Genomic DNA, 23,294 nt, shown 5'->3' with positions numbered 1-23,294 from the left:
ATTATATAAAATCTACTTATTGGTGTCACTGTTAGTGAAAATATTGCATTAAATCTAATTGATATTGTATAACCATCATAATTTGTCACTTTTAGATATATTATTGGTGATCTGAGAGACTAAAATAAAATTTTTAAAAAATTTAGAGACTAAAAATAATTTTAAATTTAAGAGATTAAAAACAAATTTATCTTAAATTTAAGAGATTAGAAACATATTTAAACCTAAAGTATATATATGTATCTTTTATGTGAGATAATTATTTTGAGTTAAATAATATTATTTTGTAATAAATGGTTCTTATTATTCAAGTATTTAACACAATATCATAAAAACTTAAACATCATATCACTAGTCAAGTTAAAACAATATTATGTCACTCAACAATTGTACTTAGATATTAAAAGATAAAACAATATAATAATTCACGTTAAATTTAAAAATAATTGTTAAAAACTGATATTCATGTATTGTCATTGAAATAAAGATCAATAGAAAGAGTAATTAATAAACGAAAAATCTTGACTCTTGTATTAAAATTCAATAAGTAATTAACAAATGAAGAATATTGAATTTTATATTAAAATTCAATTTGTAAATAATAAATGACTGACCTTGACTTTGATTTCTACTAAAATCCAATTATTGTTGTTATTATGTTGAGATTACATATTTTCAACATTTTAACATAAAATTAAATATTATTAAATAAAAAATGACAAAGTCAATCTTTGTAATTAAATTTCAAATTATAATTTTCAAATCAATAAATAATGTAATTAAGTGCGTGAAGGGACTAAAGTGAGACATGTGAGGAATGAATCTTAACCATTAATTTAAATAAATGATTAAAATTAAAATTAGTCGAAACGATCTTGACCATACATGGTAGCACGGTGTAGGTTAACTTCTCCACCCTTGGTAATCTTAATGGGGTCATGATAGCATGGTCTATAAGTAACAAAAGAATTCATATGAATTAAACTTTTATTTGTATTAGTTAATTTCCTTTCATTTTGTTATATTTCTTACATGAGAACTCATTGTGACAAGTGAAATGGCTTCAATTCAACCTTGCTCGAGTTCGGGATATAACAGAGATTCGCAAATGGAGGAGAAGAAAACAAATAAAATGTTGAATTGTGAATCAGCGAAGCGAACGCGAATGAGGAAGCAGAAACAATTAGAGAATTTAAATATTGAAGTCAACAAATTGCAAGGTGCGAACAAGAAGCTGGGTGAGTGCATAAAGGCCAAGGAAGAAGCATACATTGAGAGCGAAGCTGCTAACAACATCTTGAGGGCTCAAACGAAGGAATTGGCTGATCGACTCTGCTTTTTGAACTCAATCACTCAAGTTGTTAAAGACAACAATCATTTTTCTATTGAGATTTCAAGGATTAAGCCCTTGTAGTGGTAGATTTCTCGCCCAACAAAACCTATTGTGCTTTCTTCAAACAAATTTGCGTTAATCATTTTTTTTCTATCTTGTTATTCGTGGATTTTCGTAATTTAATTGAATGTTGTTACAAATTTAAACAATAATTTATCAATGACAACCATAAAAAAAATATAATAATTTATCAATGACAAAATTTCAATATACAAAATTGATATTGAAAAAACAATTACACATATATGTCACTACAAGAATTTTAGCTATTATGGACAGAAAAAATCCATGGACGAAGCCCAAAATTTTGACAAACATAAATCTATTGATAATAAGCTTGTAGATAATTATTATTGAAAGTTTTTTTTTCATTTGTCAATAATTATCGATAAATTTGTTCCATAATAAATATTATAAGAGTTAATTATCTATACACTGTCAGTATAAAGTTATTTTACACTGACAACCAATCATATTTTTTAATAGTGACATGTCATTTGTTTATTTAATCAAATTAAAATAAAAAAGACACTATTAAAAGATATAATTGGTTGTCAGTGTAAAAAAACTTTACACTGACAATATATAGATGATTAACTCATACTATAATTGTCCACACACACACACACATATATATATATATATTGATCGGTAAATTAGTCACAAAAGTTACTAATGCATAAATTTGTGAAAAGTTATCAAGATTTATTTGAAGGAAGTTAACCATAGATAAATACGTGGATAACTAATTAACGAATATTTGTAATGTTAATTATAAATAAATTTGTCCTAAATAAAAATGAATATTTCTCAATTCACTCACAAATATGTTTGTAGGTAATAATTAAATTTGTCAAAATGAATTTTAATTCATATATTAACTTGACTTATATTAGGATTGGATAAAAAAATTCTTAATAATTCATCTAATCCACTTACATCTTCCATATCAACTCAATGCACCATTTTTCTAGAAGAAGATAAAGTTGATATTAAACAACATGAAATTGTTATAGATTTATTTACTTAAACGTTCAATAGAATTTAATATTGATAGATTATTACACCAATGACAAGAATTATTATTATTTTTGGATTATTTAAAATTATATTTTTTAAAATTAAATTTAATATGACACTTAATTTGATAATTTTTTATTTTAGATTAGATGTTATTTTATATTAGAGTTTATTTTGATTTAAAATTTATTTAAAATTATATATTTTTTTAAAATTAGGTGAATTAGTTGGTTGGTCTGTCTAGCCCACTAGTCTCTGAAGAATCATGTTGAATTATAAAATTCTAAACATTAAAATTGATCACCTAAAAAATAATTAAGATCGATCGATCTAAACGGATCAAACCAATCTATTTTGACAGTCATAATAATAATTACCTCCAAAATACATTTATAAAAAATAAGAAAATATGCAAAAATAAATATTACAATATATTTGATGACTTATATTTACTGTTTTTTTTTAGTAACTATGATATGCACTTATGCTATCTTTGATACAGGAGAAATAGCGAGAAAATAAAGATAAGAGTTTTGTTTGGTGCAAAATTTGTTAGAAAAAAAAAAGAGAGTTTTATGTCTTCTTTTTTCTTCACAAATCAGTACAAAAGTAAACGGTATAAACTAAAAATATATTTACACATAATCAAATAACATGTTATGTTACTCATGCGAAAAGTCTTTTATTTATTCGAATAAATTAAATTTTATTTGATTACATTTTCGAAAATATTTGAATACAATTTTCATTCGAATGATTCGAATTTCATTCAAATATAAATTGTTTCATTCGAACATTTATATAATTTTTTAAATGATTAGAATAAAAAAATTAATTAATGAAAAAAATTAATTAATAAAAAATATTTTTTGTTTTCTATTTAATTCTTCCCCCCCCCCCCTTTATTTATTTTATTTTTTGTTAATCTTTTTTATATATTTATTTTTATTTTATTAAACACACATAATATTATTTATCACTTATTTCTGTTCGATCAAATAATCAAATTTTTATTTATTCTATTTTATCTATTTTTAATTACTTATGTCTCTCTTTTATATTTTTTCCATTCTATTTCTTTCTTGTTTCTTTCTTTTATGTCAAACAAACCCATCCTTAATGTGACATGTTAATTATAGGAATGTCCTTAGCAAATTTTTATCTACTTATAGAATAATTTGATGAAAAATAAATTGATGGATAAAAACTATTTACAGAACCAATTCGATAATTTATCAATAGAAAAATGAGAAAATATAAAATCGTTTGAAAATTGAATAAAATAAATTAAGACTTATTTATTTTTAAATTTTATTTAATTAAAACCTATTATATTTTTTCTCTATCTTGCCAAACTTTTTATTTATCAAAAGTTCTCAATACTTTAACTTCTTAAGGTCTTAAATTCGATCCGTTTTATTCTTACAGTATCAGTTCCGAAGAAAAAAAAAAAAAAACTGGATTCTGAATTAAATTTTTATAATTTTTTAACCACCGCGTGGAAGAGAAGAGGTTAGGTCATAGGAGGATTTGTGGTGGAACAAAAGTGTCGTCATTGCATACGCCAGCAATGACACGGCCATTTCATTTCACGCCCTCAAAATTATTGATTGAAATTTCCCTTTTAATATTCATTCCCTCACAATCCTTCTTCTCTCTTTTTCTATAAAAGCTAACCTCCCCTTCGTTTATAACCTTCTTTACCATACCCCTTCTCACATCCCTTTTTTTCTCTCCCCACCCAAACTATTTTCCCCCATTTTTTATTGTCCAGCTTCAGAAAATTAGGCCTCTTAGAAACGGATCTGTTTCAGATCTAGGGTTCTCCGCCCCAAATCACGAGCCCATTGAGTTTCATGTGTGGGATGAAAGCATAGGAACTGCAATGTTTTCCGAATTTTTATGACACGCACCTTCTCCATGCGTCGAATCCGTATGCTGCACTCCTTCTCCGTCGTGTTCCTCTACTGGTTCTACGTTTTCTCATGAACTTCCTCTCGATTCCGTCATTAATTAGATCTCCCTAGTTAATTAATCTCTATTATTCCAGTAATTAATTAGATCTGAAACTCCTATTTCCGTTAGTTTTTGTATCTCTTTCATTTCGTTCTGTTTTCAAATCAAATCTCCTTCTCGGAAATGGCTTCGATCCAACGCTCTGCGAGTTCCGGATCCGAAGGCGGAGATCCGCAAATCGACGAGAGGAAGCGGAAGAGGATGCTGTCGAACCGTGAATCCGCGCGCCGCTCGCGGATGAGGAAGCAGAAGCAGTTGGAGGATCTGACCGATGAGATTAGCGGATTGCGAGGCGCGAACAAGAAGCTCGCGGAGAACATAAAGGCCAAGGAAGAAGCATGCGTTGAGACCGAAGCTGCGAACAGCATTCTGAGGGCTCAGACGATGGAACTGGCCGATCGATTGCGCTTCTTGAACTCGATCCTTGAGATCGCTGAAGAGGTCGGCGGTTTATCCGTTGAGATTCCTGAGATTCCAGATCCTCTGCTTCGGCCGTGGCAGATTCCGCACCCGACGCAACCGATTATGGCCACCGCGAACATGATTCTGCGTTGATGCTTTTGTTTTAGTTAATTAATTAGGGTTATCTGTATTAGTGTTATCTGTCTGTGTTCAAATCGTGTGGTCCGCACTGCATCGGATTCCTGAGGTACAGGGTGTTGATTGCTGGCAGTGGCGGCTTCCCTTTTCGGGACTTGTAATCATTGCTAATGCTGTCTGTTTTTATTTTACATTTGAAAGTAATCGTTCGTGGTTATCCTAAGCATTTGCGCATCTAATCCTACTCTTCATATTTCTTTCTTAAAATATAATTTATAATTATGTCTTCTAAAAGATAATGAAAAATATTGCTACGCATGTATGTTGTGTAGAGACTTTAATAAAGAGTTAATTGTAATAAGGAAATATAAAAATTGAGCTGTTCATTAAACGTTTTTATTATTATGTATTATTATGTGACAATACGCTGATAATGTACATTTTTCATACTAACAGTAAATAAGCTTTTAATTTAATTGTTTAAGAAATTATGAGCGTGTTTGAGTTGGAGTCTGGACGTGAAAAATCACGAAGTAAAAAAAAATATTAGCTTCTTCGTAAATGAATATATAAACGTGAAGAAAAAATAAAGTTACGTTTGAAAATGAAAATCAAACACGCACCGTTGAAATGTGATGCATATAAATTTAACTTCCATATATCTTGATTTAGTAAAAAAATTTGCATTATTTTTCTAAAGGTTTAATTGCTTTTATTTTAGTTTTTGTAGTTTTATGAATTTTTTTAAAAAAATTATTAAATGTTTGGACATGTCATTTTTTATCTTTTATTATGTTTTGTACATTTTAGTTTTTATTTTTTTTAGTAAGGAACGACAAATACTAAAAATAAAATGTTATTACTTTTAGTTTATCTAAAAGATTCAACTTAAATAATTATTTATTTATTTTTATATATAAGATTTAGCTTATATTAAAAAAATTAATTAAAATGTGTGATCTTAATTTAGTAAAATATATTAATTATAATTTTTTTTAGAAAATATATATTCTAATTAGTTAAAAAAATATATAAATATTAATTAAGAGACAAATAATATAAAATATGAATTTTAATTAGTTATATGATATATATAAGTATTAATTAAAAAAAAGTAATAAAAGAGTAATTTAAGTATATGTGCGTACGTGTGATAAATTTATGATTATCAATTAAATTTTTTTTTAATTTTTTTAATGAATTGAATAATTAGATCTTATATTATGATTATCAATTAAATTAATTTTTATATTTTTTTTAATGAATTGAATAATTAGATCTTATATAAAAACAATGATAATGATTGTGAGACTAAGTAAAACAATGTAATAGTTGTAATTAAATTTCTCTAAATTTCATGAGAATATGATAAGGTTGTATATTTCTTTAACAATTCATATTTTGAAAGATTTATTTAGAAAGAATTTTAACTGGACAGTGGCATGAAATTGTTTTGTTCAATAATTTATGAAATTATCTATCTATATATATATATATAAATAATAATAATAATAATAATAATAATAATAATAAAAGTAATAATTCAAGTAATCTATAAGTTTTAATAGTATTTTATTTATTTATAGACTTCACGTTTTTCTTTTTATTGTGAAATTTTATGGGTGCAAATATTATCCAATGAATTGATTACTTTGAAATTTAATTTAAGAATGAAAAATAGATTGAAAAACATAAGAGATTAAGAATTTTTTTAAAAATATTTCTGTTGATGAAAAATAATTAAAAATACTTAATAAATTATCAAATCACTTTAAGTAACAACTTTCAATATAATTGATATATCGATTATTTATAACAATTGATGAATTAAATCATTTTCCTCGCATCAAATATTTCATAATAATTTATTATGAAATTCTTATTAAATAATTTTTCCTATTTATATACTTTATATTTTTTATTATAGAAATTATACAAGAACATTTATTACATGATGAAGCTTAGAGCATAATAATGATTTATTCCAAAATTTAATTAGGACAACTATATCCATGCTACTAAATAACTGTGTTAAATTACTCACTTCAAAAAATTAAAGATAGATGAGTAGATCTCTTTTTCTAGTTTTTAAGGGTTGCTTCCATAAATAATTTTTTTTTTATCTTCAACTTTTGATTTCTAATTCAATATAAAATACAACTATTGTTTATAATTAATTAAGCAACCTTAAATTAGGGAAGATTAACGCTGTCCATTTGGACAAATGCAGGCCACAATTTTGCCATTGCAAGTCGCGGATTATCAGACGACTTATCCAAAACTTGTTGGGACAATAACATGGATTAGAGATTTGACTAGGCCTTTATTTTATTAGTAATTACTAAATTACGAGCTTTTAATTAATATACCAGTACAATGAAAATTATCTCTGCATTTTATTATTTTATCCAATGATTTGATATTTATAATACCTTTAAAATATTTTTAATATGATTATATATTGTTAAATTTTGCTCAAATAAGTTTAATTTTAAAAAAATATTGTAGAATATATGATTAATTAAATATTTTATTATTTATAATTATAATTTTAATTTCTTTAATTGATATTATACATTAATTATATTATTTTTAAATCACCATTTAAATTAAATTTATTAAATAATTTTTGGTATTTGAAAATTTTAGATTTTAAAATTAAACTTTCTATATTTTGTTCTTCAATTTCTTTCTATTTTATTATTATTAAGATAATTTTACATAATAATTTTTATTTTATAAATATACTTTTTATTGTATGTAATAACTTATTTATATAAATTTGATTTTTTAAGAAAAATACCAAATAATTTATAAATTAAAATAAATTTTTAACTAAAAATGAATTTTAAAAAATAACTTCTATTTTTTTTTTAACTTTAACTCGAAAGTTATTTTTAAGTGAAAAAAAGCATAAATACCCTTACACTCATCAGAATCACATGTTAATTTCAGCTTAATTAATATTGACATTAAATAATATTACTTTAACAATATTTCGATTAATTATAAATATATTATTAATTAAATATTAAATTTTCAATTAATCGGACACCATGTGAAATATGTAGCATTATTCGGAGTTTTATCGAGATCTCAATTTCAATCCCATTCAAATAGAAAGGTAATTTCTTGAGTTACTCATGATTTCAAGACCCGTCATTTCAATCCCATTCCAATGATTTATTTGTTTCCAAATTTCTAATTATTGTGTTTGTTTCTAATTATTGTCTTCGTGACATGATTTTCGTAAGTTAAATTACAAGTTTAGTTCCCTTGGACGATACTATTTTCATTTTAATTTTTTTTACCAACAAATATTAATAATTAATAAATTGATAAATTTTATTAGTAGAGAAATTTAAACTCACTTTTTCTTTATCACTTAAACCTTGTGTCTTTTTCCACACCATTTATACTATCTTATAATTCTTATTTTCATTTTATTTTCACTTAAACAATTTTTAGCATTTTTTAAGTATATAAATCAAATAAAATATTATTATAAGTAGGAACTAATATGTAAATACATTTTTTTTATATGTGAGAATTAAACTGGATCAGTATTAAAAAATTTATAATGACTCTCATCCACTGCTTAACAAACTGAATTATACTCTTTGATCCAGATGCATTTTAAGTAAAGATTACAATGCAAAGATTTTCATATAATGGTTAAAACAAAACAAAAAGCTAGAAGAACTAAACTTTTAATTTGACTATTTTAGTAATTCACTCGAAGCTGGTTCCATCATAATTATTATAAAGGACTAGTCCGGAGATGTCGTAGAGGGAAGGTCTTATATTACTTGTATGAAGTGTCAAATATACCTTTGATGATATTAATGTGTTGCACGACTAAGCTTATAGTTTCTTCCTAAAATAATTTGTGTCAATGACGAGTTGGATGGCGGATTTATTTAGATAAGCATAAGCGGGAATGCATATCACAAGCAATTATTTTATTTTGAAAATAAGAGATAATAAACCAATTATATAGCATGAGTCAATCTAATCTAAAATGTTTTTCTGATAATCCGGATAAGAATGGGATAGATAATATAAAAGAACAAAATAAATTAAAAAAAAATAATACATTATAAGGGAGCATGATAAGTATAATAATATAGATTATATAAATAAATTTATTATCATAAAAGATGGAAATAGTAATGGTAGTTCTAACGAAAAAGAGTGAGATTGCGATAATCAATGGTAAGAGTAAAAAAGTCAATTTATGTGTTAGTAAAGTTGATTTATATGCAAGTTTAGAAGAGATTTAGAGTTTATTTTATGCTGAAAATAAAGAGTTTTTTTTAGTAGATAAACTTTGAAAAAAATACTTAAAAAGATATATATTAAAATATAGAAGTTAAAAATCATTAATAAAGATAAATATAAGAATTAAAAATATTTATTTTAAATTATAAAAATAAAAAGCAAATTATAATAATTAAAAATATATTTCAACCAATAATGTATGTATTTATATATTTTTATATATATTTATTTTTTTAGTTTTCATTTTTAATTTTTTTTAATATCATTCTTTTAGGTTTGATGTAGTAAATGTTTAAGGTTTAAAATTTCTCAACAATTAATATCACAAGTGAAAGTAAAAAAAATCATGAAATGTCGATGAACCTAATTTAGAATAAATAAAATAAAATTAATAAAATTGACATGGAAAAATAAAATCAAATGCTTTATTATATTAATACAAACAAGACAACATAATAAAAAAAAATACTGAAAACTAAAATAATAAACATTTACAAATATAAAAACTTAAAAATAAAATAAGTAAGAAATAAGTATTAAAAATATTTTAATCTAAATTGTATTTGACAAACTCGAGGTAGTAATGATTACAATGAATTTAGGTAGTTATGATAGTGATAGCTTGTACGATATGATTGTCATAGTAGTAACTTATAGGAATAAAGAAAATAAATTGAGTTATTCAAAGTGCAAGCATAAGGAAAAAGAAGAATAAAATATTATCCTCCTATCTTATATATCTTGGGATACCTTTCTAATTAACAAGATACAAATGAATTAACAGAATAAGAATATTGATTAATCAAATTTCATATATTATAAATTAGAAAGAGTTGTTATTCATAATTGAGAGATTTTTAATAAATTTAAATCAATGATAAAAGGTATATGTAACGACCAGATATATCACTACACTTGTTACTGAACAACCATTGTAGTAGAAGGTTAAACAACATACATTATAATTAAAGTTTATAATACAACTAATAAATGATATCAATATATACATAATATATACAAAATATTGTATCAATTGCAAAATAAACATAAATGTCGATCAATATCTATAGAAAAATTCACTACATAAGAGTAGTTTACAACCAAAAAGTAGCCATCTCCAATGTGATTCTCCTCCAATTATGCAATCATCCTGCTAATCCTGCCCTGCTCATATACCAAGTATGATCATCGCAGTTTCAACCACAAGGAAAATACAGGGTAAGCTGGTGAAAAGAATTCAAGATAAAAGTTGATAAAACATCATCATAATAGAATAATTCAACTTTGAACAGAACAACATCACCATCATAACAACTTAACATCTCAGAACATGTTCATCACATCAACATACATACATTTACTCATCTAATGTGTTGTTACACATATTTACTACAAAGATCTCCTACATCTTAATGTGAGCAATTTAAGTGACTTGACCCTATCAAGATTGTTAATGTTGTAAAGATGTATGATGTATATGTTGTGTAAGTTAATATGTTGTATTAGTTGTGTGTTGTTAAAACTAATAAGTTGAATGATAAAAGATGATGAAGTTGTTAAGTTGATAAATTATAGATATGTGGGTTAGATATATATCTTAGTTATGATACAAAGAAACTAAAAGAGAGTTAAAGATGTGATGTTTTCGAACTTCATATCTCATTGTGTGGATATATGTTGTGGTGCTTCGAGCACCTTGCTAAACCCTTCAGTAAGTAAGTTCACCTCTAAACGGGTAAGTTATTTTTTAGTTGTCTCTTCTAAGTTCTATGTGGTATTGTAAGATGTTATATGTGTTGATATGTAGTAAGTTGAGTAAATCCTACATCATAAATTAGCTTAAGAAACTAAAATAACTTACAACTTTGTAACATACTCAACTTATTACATATCAACACATAACATCTTACAATACCACTTATTCAACTTATTCATCATTCATCAACTGTAAAACAACTTTAACAATCATACAATTTGCACTTGATGCCACTCACTGGGCGCTCGATGTTATTGAGGCACTACAACAAAATTGTCATATAGTGACATACATCCTATAGTGACACTATACATGTCACTAAAAATTACTTTTACCCACACAATAAATACAATATATGTTGGTATATTATAAAAAAGTGTGGGTATAGACTATAGTGACACACAAAATATGTTGTTAAATCTTTTTCAAAATCAACACTAAAATTGTGTGTAACTATATGTCAAATAGACATATACCTACATATATTGTACCTATAGTGACACTTTTTGTATGTCACTACATGTAACATTTCTTGTAGTGAGGTAGGGAGTTTCTTGTCTCACTCATGTGAAGCGTCACACCAGTCACGCTCGACGTAATTGAGACAAAGAGTGCTCCACAATCTCACACCTAGAATGGCAACACCCATGCCTGACCTTGATCATGATCAGGTAGAGGGTTCTTTGCCTGACTCACGTTCGACGCCACACATTTTAGCACCTAATGTGAATCCAGGCAGAAACAAGCTTCTCATTTCACGCCTGACGTGATTTCAATCTGAGAAGAGTCTCTCTTCTCAAGCCTGGTGCATTAATCCTGCACCCAGTGTGAATGAGACAAAGATCTCTCTTTTAGAACAACGTCTAATGCGATATCAGATTTTACAGTAGTGTAGAACCCAATTTCTTGAAAATTAGCAAATCCCACAAAACGCAACACAATAAACAACATTTATACAACATACACAACATGATTTCATCATCAAAAACAACATGTAACAATTAGAAGTCAAGAATGAACTCAATCTCTCCCACTTCTCTTCAAGCCACAAAAGCTCTCTCAAATTCATCATGTTTATCATCCAATCCTCTTATCAACTTAAGAATCAACTCATGCTCAACATTTCAACCTCACAACGCACTCAAGAATTCAAAACACAGCTTCCCTTACCTCTTGGAGAAAATATGCAAGGAAGAGAAGAAGAGAAGCGACTTTGCACACCACTTGCTTAAAGTTTCCAATCCTAGAGCTCGAACTGCTTCACCTTTTATGATCAACTGAGCAATGGCAGAGAAGGAAGGGTTCAAGTGAAAAAAAATGAAGAAAGGGAGAAAGAAATAAAGAAAGAAATAAGTAATCCTGTCTCTAGTTTCTCTATAGAGTTCTTAAGATTGAGTTATGAGCTTCCTTTAAAATATTTTCCTTCTATATCTTTCATGAATCGGTTCCACTTATCTCTGGTCTAACCTTCCAGAGATCAATGTGCCCTCAGGGTCTTCCAACCCTAGAGTTTGAACAACAACTGTCAATTCAAATAACAAGATTATAAAATAATAATGTTATAATGCTATAATATAACAAGCACACCTTAAATAACAATGATAGTTATAATAATGATCTATTTTAGATAAGAATTAGGAATAACAAGTTATCATATTAAAGATGTCCCAAACACTTGTGAGATTAATGTGTCACACCTAAATTAACTTCTTTTTCATTTTTTTTAATAATAATACTAATTTTTATTTAAAAAAAAGAAATTTAATAAACTTTTAAATATAGTAAAATATATTTATCAAATTAATAATTAAGGTGCCAAATCTAAAATAGCTCCTTTACTCTTTTAAGAAATAATAATAATAATAACTTCTTTAAAAAAAAATGAGAGAATTCTCATAATGTCAAGATATTTCTATAAGTGTTCCAAATTCATCTTTTTGGATTAATTAATCATCATATCTAAGTTATATCTTTGTTTTAAAAATTTACCTGTACTTATATGGATTTGTTTTGATCATAATTATATATGTTATTTAAATATATTTGAATGAGTCAAAATATATCTATTTATACTTTAAAACAATAAATAAAAATTAGTTCATCTTATAAGTCAAAGATAAATAAAATAAAACTTAATTAAATTTAAAATAACATATAATCATTTAGATTTAGATTTATGAAAGAAAATTATGAATTCGACAAATATTTCATATTAATAATATAATTATTTAAATATTAAATTAAAAGTAACAGTAAAAAGGTCTTCAATATTTTAGTTTCAATTATTTTACTATCATTCTGTCCCTTATTTTTCTGAAAAAAAATGTATAAATTAATCCAAAATTTCCATTTGCTAAAAAAATAAGATTATGTCCCAAGAAAATAAAAGGAACAAAAGGGCATATGTCATTGAGCAACAAGATTCATCAATATATAATGTCATCCTAAATTAATACTTGAAAAGACATTGAACAATCAGATCCATAGATAGTTGTCATGTTATTTATTAATTAGTTATTTTCCTACATGTCTTTTTTTTTTTTAATGTCTATTTGAGATACAGTAGACACTCAATACAGGCATGCTTTTTTTTAATGATTGATCTAATCATGTTAGGAAAAGCAAACCATTTCCACTTAGACCTAGTCGCATTGATTACAATATTACATAGTTGTCATATCGAAACATGTTGACTGAGATGGTGTAAAAAAAACATCATGAGTGAGATAATAATTTTGTGAAATCCATTTGCAATAGGTTCCTCTCTACCTTGTAACTTAAAAGAAAAATATTGAATCACCCTATATAATAATGCATATATACATATATAGCAAATTATATATAGAAATATTAACTTACATTAAAGGACAAAGTTACATTTTTAAAAGGATTGTTAAAATGAGTCGTTTAACTCAAACTATACGTTATGATAGATCAAAGTTAAAAAAGCAGGTTGAACCAATTTTTTTTATTTATATTAACCATATTTAAAAGAAAAATTAACCCACTTTACCTTTTCTTTAACATAAATTTATATAATTTTATAAATAAAAAACTTGAGCCAATTAAATTATGATAAATTTTTTATTAGTTTTTTTCATGGTTCAATTTAACCTATTTGACCTATCATATCAAGTCAAATTAATTTTATTTTTTGAGTTTCTAAATAAAGAATTTAGCTTAGTTTATTTATGCCTAACACATTACATAATTAAATTAGGTCAATTTTGATAACCCATAATTTTAAAAGAAGTTACATAGTTTTTATATTTTTTGTGCATAATTATTTTAATTAATATTATTATTTTCATTTCAAAAGTTAAAATGTCATCAAAGCAATTTTCATATTAAGTGTTCTTACCAAATTTAATAGGTGTGTGATGAGGTCTTTGTATTCCAATGTTCATGATAGTGAATATCCCTGCAAAAATACTTCGACGTTCAAGTTAGAAGAGACTTTAGGATAAGTGTAAAAATTAAGTTAAAATGATATTTGTTGTCTCATTTATAAGTAATTAATCTTATCTATAAATTTAAATATAATGTTGTATATATATCTTAAAGATATATATTCCAATGATTGTGTGGTGAGATTATTCTTGATAACGTGATCCTGGATTCTGAAAAATATGTGAAGCAAAGTACTCTCATAGCTATTGTGAATGAACCGCTTATTGTGACATTGATGGACTAATTAAAAGCCTAGTATAGACAAACTTGTTCTGAATTTGATTCATCTAAACTGATAAAAAAAAAGCAACTTAAATTGATTGAACTAAATGATACATTAAGTAATATATAAATCATTTGATTATGTCCTAATTTTTTTTCTTTCAATTTTAGTGAATATGAGATGTTAATAGCAATTTGATCATTAATTTTAGAAAAATTAAGATGTTAATAACAAAAAAAAAAAAAATTTAAGAGCCCATTTTAACAACATTTCATATCAACATATATATTAAACCTAAATTATATATTAATATATTTTATACATTAAAACTGTAGTAATAAAAAAAATGGAGAGGGTGTCAACTAATTGAGCCAGAAGTTTCAGTTTTGTTCGATAGTTTCCTTTTTGTATTAATAATTGTTAATAACTGAGGGGACAAAATTAGTAAACCAAAAGAAGCAGAAGGGCAACACAATAACATCAAATCCAAATCGTCCTTTTCTTTCTTTATCTGTTTAACTTCTTCTCTTCGGTTTACACAATTGCCACATCTTAAATTCGAATAAAGAAAGAAAGAAAGAAAAAGAATCTAACCTTTCCCATTCGAAACAATCGATCGTCGTGACGAATATAAATTGAAAGAAAATTAGGGTTACGGTTTGTATTATCTTCACTCAAAAAAGAAAGGAAAAGAAAAAGTAAGAAGAAGAACCGTTCTTTATGATGCAATCCCCTGCAGCGTCGGTCCACGACAACAGCATGAAGGTCCACTACTCAGTCGCGTCTCGGAGCTCCCTTCCGCTACGATGCCGACGTGGCGGTGGAGGAGGCCCTCGACTGCTTCCACTTCGTGGCAGAGATCGATAGAATCGGCGATCAAGATCGTGGTGAGGGACGGCGGCTCGATGGAGGTCTCACTGGATCAGTTCGAACTCTACATGTGAAGGTTCCGGTTGCCGAGATCCAGGCGGCCGGAGCTCGCGAGCACGGTGGTTGTCAATGGCGAGCTTATTGTCACGGTGCCTAAGGAGCACGAGGAAGAGGATAGTGATGGTGATAGAGGTATGGTAGTGGACTCGTGCTTGTACAGTGAAAAATAAATGAGAGAGTGAGTCAGTGATTCTTTTGGTAATGCCTTGTTACCTTCCAAACTTGGCCATAACATGTTTGATTCAAATTCATATTATTTTTTAAATTAGTTTCTCTCAATATTATTGTTAAATAATAATAAAAAATCAGAGAAAATTTTATTAATGTCAATGACAATTTTCATAATTAGGTATAATTTAGGCATTTTTCTTTTTTCAATTTTTATTTAGTGTGTGCGTTCTTTGGTTTTCTTGGTAGAGTTAGAAATTCTGTTATGAAATTTATTTTTTCTTGTTAGAGTCGGTAAGTCTATAGAGTATATTATATTTATAAGAACTCATTTTTAAAACATTAATTCTCTTATATATTTTACTATTTTAATTTTTTTAATTTTGTGTCAATGTTAAATAAAATTTATATATTGTATCAAAGTCGTGTTGTGTCCTATGGTTGATTTTATTATATTGTAGTTGTGCTACATGTGGTAATCATATTTTCTTATCCACTAATTTGTCTTACATATTTAATAAAATCAAACTAATCCAAGTTATACTTAATTTAATGAAACTCAACATGTTCATATGAGGGTAAATTAGCTACAATGTAACATACCCATCTTAATTAGAATTATTAATTTGAGTACCTATGTGATGAATTATTAATTTTTTAGGTTAAGCATTTAAAAAAAAAATAAGTTACAAAATTGGGTTTAATTTACACATTTATAAAAAAATTCATTGCTAAAAGTAGAGTTTTCATCATATAAAATGTTTTTTTTCATATAGCAACAATGATATTGAAAGAAACTAATTTCAAAGATAACCTAAAATCCGATTGACAAATTAAGGCCAAGTTTGTAACAAGACATTAACAAAAGAATCAATGATTCACCTACTCACCCATTTATTTATCTTTGTATAAGGACAAGTCTCCTACTTGTACCTTTGTCACCGTCCTTATCCTCTTTCTCATGTTCCTTTGGCATGGCCGCAATGAGCTCGCCATCAACAAACACTGCACTCACAAGCTTCGACCGCAAAGCATTTGAATAGCGATCCCAAGTGTCTGAGCCTCCAACATCAGGTTCCTCCCATCACGCTGAATTGGATAAAGATGTTGCGCTTTCGCCAACGGGAGCCGGGTCATAAGGGGTGGGAGAACCAATTTATAAAATAAATAAATATTAAATTTTATATAAATGTGCTTTTTTTTTTTTAATAATAATTCAATAACGTATAATTGAAATTATATTTGCATAAAGTTAATCTAAACATTTTTTTTCTTCAAAGAATCAAGATTGCAAATATCAATCATTGGTTTTACATGTCACTAGGAATCTTTTTAATTTTATAATAAAATTGATATCTTTGTTAACTGCATTTTTTTATTATTAAAAAGTTAACTAATTAATTCCTAAAAATATACTTTTTTTTAGAGCCTAAAAATATACTAAATTAGAATAAATCGGGTTACATATTAATTTATCTTTTACACCTAAAATATAACAAAAAGGAAAATAAAGTGTATATATAGGTAGAACAAAAACAAAATAAATATTTATTTAATTTTCTTAAAATTTAACAAACGTTAATCAGTATCTTTGATTTATCAAATTAATATTAAGAAAAATTATTAACATTTCTGTAATAAAAATTTTAAAAATAAAATATTATATACAAATAAATAACATTTAAACGTAATTTTTTATATACATAATATCAAAATAAAAATTACTTAACATATAAAGATTTAGCAATTAAGAACAAAGCAGGACAAGATGTCTCATGTAGGTTCGTTCGTGATAGGGTGAATTTCATATTATTATTGATGATATAGAGAATTGCACCATCAAGATTAGTTTTGTGATGATGATCAAAAGTGCCTTTTCTATGATAAAGAAATTATTCTTCTTCTTTATTGTTTTCTTCTTTCTTTTTTGTGTGAAAATAATTGAAACCCTAATTTTCTTTCAATTTGCAAAAAAAGTATGATTCTTTATTTATTTATTTTCCCGTTATAAAAAAAATGAGCAAAATTGGGATATGATAATTGTGTGAGTTGAGGAGATGAAGAATAAATAAAGTAATTGGATAGATATTACATGTTTTTGCAGGTGTTCTAACGAAAAGAATGACGATTCTTTATACTTCAGCGTCGACGGTGGAAACATTTGTAAAGACATTTTAACTCTTAAATTAGAGAGAAGTTTAGATTTAGAATTTAAATACCTAATATCTTTAAATAATTGTTTAATTCTTATCATTTAGTCAAAGATTTAATTACTTGAAGAAAATAATATCTTATCTATTAAGTAAGTAAAGATAGTATTTTTAAGTAGATAAACATGTAAATATTTTGTTAATCACTTAAGATTTTTTGTTAAACCGTAACTAACAAAGGTTGGATAAATCATTTATCTTGTAGCATAATATTTTTATTTTTTAACTTTTTTTTTTGAAAATAATAATATTTAATTAATAGATAAAAATGATAAATAAAAATTAAATTGAATAAGTAATTAAAAGAATTTTTATAAATCTTTTTATGAAAGGAAAATCTTTAAAGCGGTTATTGTATTATATATATATATATATATATATATATATATATATATATATATATATATATGAGTTAGTAGTTTAAAATAAAAGAAAATTACAATTTAAATCCAAAAAAAAATGATAAAATTCGTTTTGGTTTAACACATAAAATCTCTTTAAAATACTGTTTCAGATGCTAGAAGTATCCAAATTTATCCAAAACAGTGATAGTTGACTCTGTCAATTTTGCACTACATCAATTTTGCTTTATGATGATAATGTGCTGGAAATCCATCGTGGGCCAAGTCCTGCCTCACCGAACTGAATTGTATACATATCAAAGCCTAATCAGTCTAGACCTAAAAAATTGGAAATATGCTACGGTGAAGGAAAATGATTCAATTGAAAATTGGACACTGAGTTGGTTTCTTATAATTTCAAAGAAGATCTCTATATATCAGGAATACCTAAACGGCATTGCAATTTATCACCGCAAACTATATCAGAGAAATTAATTTTAATATGCTGTCTTTTATTAATAAAATAAGTAAGATGTCCGTGTATTTCCATGGATTATTTTCATTTTTACACATGTAACTATCATTTATATATATATATATATATATATATATATATATATATATATATGAATATAAATTTAAATGTATTTTAAACACAATTTTTCAAATAGTGTATCATTCAATAATTCTTATAATGCATAATATGTAATTTAAACTAATAATTGCAATTACAGTAATACATATTATTTGTAGATAGACAATAAGTTGTACCCCAACAAATCATTAGTTAATAAATTATGAGCTTTCGAAAACAATGAAATTAATATTATGATTATTTTTTTATTATCGTTTAATTTTAACAAAATCTTTCATACGTATTTAAGAAAATATAAAGTTAAAATTTAAAGTTTGGATTGACAAAAATTACTTTTATATAAGTTGAACGGTGTTATAATTATAAAAGTTATACTAATGTGATTCAATCATTTTTACTTTTATAAGAGTAACTCATTTTTTATTTACTGCATTCAAAACTCATTATTAATATTAAATTTTAATGATTTTCAACTGTTAAAATAATAGTTGTTAATGAATAAATCAAACACATTTTAAAGATTTTGAAAAGTATATGATACTTAATTATGTAAATTTAAATTAATATATAATATTGGAAATAAATTCATGTATTCAAAGAGTAACTCATTGTTGAGTTATTTTACTTATGATTAATATTGAATTTCAACAATTTTTAACAGTTAAATTAATACTTCTTAATGAATGAATTAAGTTTACAATTTTTATAAATAATTTAAAGACTAATTAATATTTTATTACATTAATTTAAATCGACATATATTCATAAAAAAATATTATACATTAATTTGAATCTACGTAACGATGCATCATATACTTTTCAAACATTATAAATTTTGATAAATTTAGTCTATTTGAGGGTCAATCCTGATATTTCATAGGCTTTGAATGATACAACAAATATACACCTTTATATATAAAATATTTGAAATGTAAATATTTATAATATAAAAAATAGATACATAATTTAGTCAAGACTTATTATATTAGTTAGTGTATGTTTTTTTTATAAAGTTTTTAATTAGGTCTTAAACTTTTTAAAAATTAAAATTTGATCTTTCATCTTTTTACAATTTAGTCCCTACAATTGAAGATTAGTTATAATCTAGGATACATAATTTGATATAATATTTTTATTTTCTTGTACACGAACAACAATATTAAATTACCATTCAATGTAATCATTCATGTGTATTTAGTTTTAAATTTCACTTGTTAAAGTTTTTTAATATTCTAGGTAGATTAAATTTTATAGGTAGATTAAATCTATTAGACATGTATGATTATATATAAAATAATAATTTGAGGTGATTTTGCAGATGTAAAAATATAAAAAAAAATGTCATTTCACAAAATGTGAACAGATTCCTAATTTTAAAGACTAAATTACAAAAAATAAATAAATAAATAAGTGAATGACTCTACTACATTTTTTTTAAAAACCTAATAATTTTTTTAAAAAATTTATAGACAAACAATGTATTAAACATTTAATAGAAAATAACATGTTTTATTAAGAAAAAAATATGTTAACAAATTTAAAATAGATATATTATATTTTTATTTAATTTACTTTTATACTATAATTTATCATAAATTATTATATACATAACTTTAAAAACCAAAAAAGCAATGCATCTTTAAATTAAATAGGATAAAAAAAATTGTAAAACTAGAACCAAGCTTTAAATTTTTTAGAGGGATTGAAAATATAATTTACCCTTTTATAAATTTAATACATAAAAAATAAACAAAGATAGCAAGATATTATAATCATGTTATCTTATATTTCAAATATGAAAAATATATATAAAATATTTCTTAAATTAAGAATAATGTTACATAAATATATTATCCTTTAAACAAGCTCTTAGATTATTATTTTTTGCTATAAATTTTTAGTTATTTTTCTTTCTTCTGAATTTTATAAACATTATTTTTGGTCATAATAAAATGAGAGCAAATTTTGATTTTCATTTATGTAAAATATTTTTTCTTTAATTTTTATCTTTCTAAATTTTAAAGTCACTCATTAAACCTCCAAATTGTTGTATTTTACTATGTTTTTAATTGTTTTGTCCTATTTGTAATCACATTCTTTAGTAAATTCCATTTTTTTTATTAAGTGTGCAATAAATAGGAAAAAAATATAGAAGAAGTAATAATTGCAATTCAAGGCTAAAAAGATGAAAATTAAGTTAAATAGTTATGCACAACTGTCTTTGTTTGGAGCACAACCGTGCTAAGATGAAGCATGTTCCAATCTTGAAGATGCAAACCCATGCTGACATCCACGCCCATGAGTACTAAGATGCATGATCGTGCTTTCCCTTGAAACAATCCTATTTGAAGAAGTACGCCTTTACCATTGAAATGCATGACCAAACTCTCTTGGTTAACAAAATTTTAAAATAATTGAATTCTGAAAATTTGCATGCTCAAATTAATTTTCTTAATTCTTAAATGAATTAGTTTGTTAATTGACTTTTGTACTTTTAAGTTTTATTTTACGAATAAATTATGTACAATTAATTTGGGATTTTCCTAAAACAAAAACTATTAATTACTTAAATCAGGAGTTGTTAACAATCTTAGAAATAAAATTGGTGGCAAGAGTTTGGAGTTTGTGAAATTTATTTGGGAATAAGTAACAATAACTCACAACTCTAGATTTTTATCTTTGATTCTCAAAAACACCTATTTTCTTTGTTTAAGTCTTAATTTGTTATTTTTCTAATACATTCTCAACATCAATTTTATCCCTTCAAATTACTAAAAATTGCGCTTAAGTCAACAATTACTTAAACAAAATTTAGAAATATGCATTAAAGTTAAAAAAAAAAAAAAAACTTTTGTCCGAACATAATCTAATTAACAATACATTATTAATCGGTAATAAACTAATCTTCTCGATCAATAGAACTCATATGGAAGTAAATGGAATTTCTCATAACAACTTTTATCACACAATTTAAATTAAAATAAAATCAATTAAATAGCAAAACAAAATTAATTGAATTAGATTGAATAAATTTTTCATCCTAAAATACTTGAAATTTAAAGATAAAATAAAATGAAGAGAATATCCGTTCTCAATCAAAATTCTTTCCTTGAAGTTCAAAGTCATAATTTATGCGTAATTTACAAAACGAAGCGAATTTATTACCAGCAAGTTACAGCTGTGATGTTTAAGCCAACAAGAAAACCCTCACATTTAGCACATACTAATCTTTCATTACAAAACAATTGAAGAATATAAAACACATCAAGCAAAACGTCAACGTGTGCGGTGATCACGGTGCAACTGTACAGAATCTATAGATGCAATTTGATGCAATCTCATGTAGCTAGCAATAGCATGTTGTTTAGCATAACCAAACACGAAAACAAAAAACTAGTGCATAATTTGGATTTGATTAAACATAAGTTACCATGCGTTATTGGATCATGCTTAAAGAAACATTAATACATAGGTGTTGGGCATGTAACGCAACATTTTTGCACTATGACTCACTCGTCGAAGGTTTTGCACTCAATGGTTTCCGGGTTGTCCTTGCAGTAGTTCTCAAGCGGGTCGGAGTCCTTCTCCTTTTGCTTGTCCCTGGCGTGGCTGGCCGCCGCGCTCAGCTCCTCCACCTCGTCCCACGCCGCCACGCACTCGCCGCTAGTGGGGTCTCCGGCGCAAGTTTCCTGCGCGTTCTTTATGCTCTCCTCCACCTTCTCCGATATCTTCTCCGGCACAGCGCGAATGGGTTGGATCGTGGAGACCCGACCCGACCGGATAATAACAGGCTGCATCCCTTGACCCAGTGGAACTGCGAAGAACTTTATGGCATGCGCGCTTTGCGGCGAGACCGATGCCTTAAACAAAACCCTGGGGCTTGAAAGACTAACACCAGTCGTAGTTGCCATTTTCTCTTCTCTCCGTTCTCACTACTGAGGGTTTTTTGAAGAGGTCTAAGCTTGGAAACATTATAGCTGTGCCTGGGGAGGATTTGTGTACACATATTTCTTATCTGGTTTTAGCCAATTATACTCTTCCACGTACAATCCACAATTTGATATTTTTATGCCACCCAAGTTATCTTTTTCGATAAAAAAGTTTAATCAGATAAATTATTGCTGAAATATCTGGACCTCTTTAGTCTTTACTTCGGTGATACAATACTATGCTTTTGAAATGAAAATTATTATAATTATTTTATCATGTTATCAAAATTAAATGACAATTTTCCGTGGAAAGAATCTCTACCTTTTTCGACAGTAGTGATTGATTCAAGTCGGGATGCAATCTAGATAAGCCCCATTTTGCTCCTTTTATTCCTGCTCAGATTTTTTTCCTATAGGAATTTAGATTTATGTGAAGATGATT

The 23,294-nt window shown here is 26.0% G+C and overlaps 3 protein-coding genes and 1 long non-coding RNA gene across 9 annotated transcripts; 2 read left to right on the top strand and 2 right to left on the bottom strand.

The window, feature by feature from the left end:
* The first annotated feature begins 1,057 nt into the window (after nt 1–1,057).
* LOC109814734 (bZIP transcription factor 53) lies at nt 1,058–1,414 on the top strand. Its single transcript, XM_020379232.1, has one exon. It carries the CDS (start codon nt 1,058–1,060, stop codon nt 1,412–1,414), a length of 357 nt encoding a protein of 118 aa, XP_020234821.1.
* A 2,654-nt stretch (nt 1,415–4,068) lies between these two features.
* On the top strand, nt 4,069–5,192 carry LOC109814751 (bZIP transcription factor 53). Its single transcript, XM_020379259.3, has one exon. It carries the CDS (start codon nt 4,553–4,555, stop codon nt 4,982–4,984), a length of 432 nt encoding a protein of 143 aa, XP_020234848.1. The 5' UTR covers nt 4,069–4,552; the 3' UTR covers nt 4,985–5,192.
* A 4,990-nt stretch (nt 5,193–10,182) lies between these two features.
* On the bottom strand, nt 10,183–17,272 carry LOC109814756 (uncharacterized). Of its 6 annotated transcripts, none has more exons than XR_003805595.2 (4): nt 15,274–17,272; nt 14,368–14,427; nt 12,177–12,528; nt 10,183–10,414 (listed from the first exon to the last, which is right to left on the bottom strand). It is a non-coding gene; the product is annotated as an uncharacterized LOC109814756 (long non-coding RNA). The 6 variants fall into 6 exon arrangements; XR_002241090.3 differs by having other exon boundaries at nt 12,177–12,510; nt 15,274–17,269; XR_002241091.3 differs by having other exon boundaries at nt 12,177–12,283; nt 15,274–17,211.
* Nucleotides 17,273–22,305: 5,033 nt separating this feature from the next.
* Nucleotides 22,306–22,887, bottom strand: LOC109814754 (calvin cycle protein CP12-2, chloroplastic). The gene has a single exon (XM_020379264.3). The coding sequence runs from the start codon at nt 22,832–22,834 to the stop codon at nt 22,433–22,435; it is 402 nt and encodes a 133-aa protein (XP_020234853.1). The 5' UTR covers nt 22,835–22,887; the 3' UTR covers nt 22,306–22,432.
* Nucleotides 22,888–23,294: the final 407 nt, after the last annotated feature.

Source organism: Cajanus cajan, chromosome 6 (assembly GCF_000230855.2).
Source record: "Cajanus cajan strain Asha chromosome 6, NIPB_CcT2T_4, whole genome shotgun sequence".
In the NCBI taxonomy this organism is placed as follows: Eukaryota; Viridiplantae; Streptophyta; class Magnoliopsida; order Fabales; family Fabaceae; genus Cajanus; species Cajanus cajan.
This window is presented reverse-complemented; position numbering and strand designations above follow the sequence as displayed.

Excerpts from the sequence above, each read along its gene's own strand:
- LOC109814734 (XM_020379232.1), top strand. The coding sequence starts at position 1,058 with ATGGCTTCAATTCAACCTTGCTCGAGTTCGGGATATAACAGAGATTCG.
- LOC109814751 (XM_020379259.3), top strand. The coding sequence starts at position 4,553 with ATGGCTTCGATCCAACGCTCTGCGAGTTCCGGATCCGAAGGCGGAGAT.
- LOC109814754 (XM_020379264.3), bottom strand. The coding sequence starts at position 22,834 with ATGGCAACTACGACTGGTGTTAGTCTTTCAAGCCCCAGGGTTTTGTTT.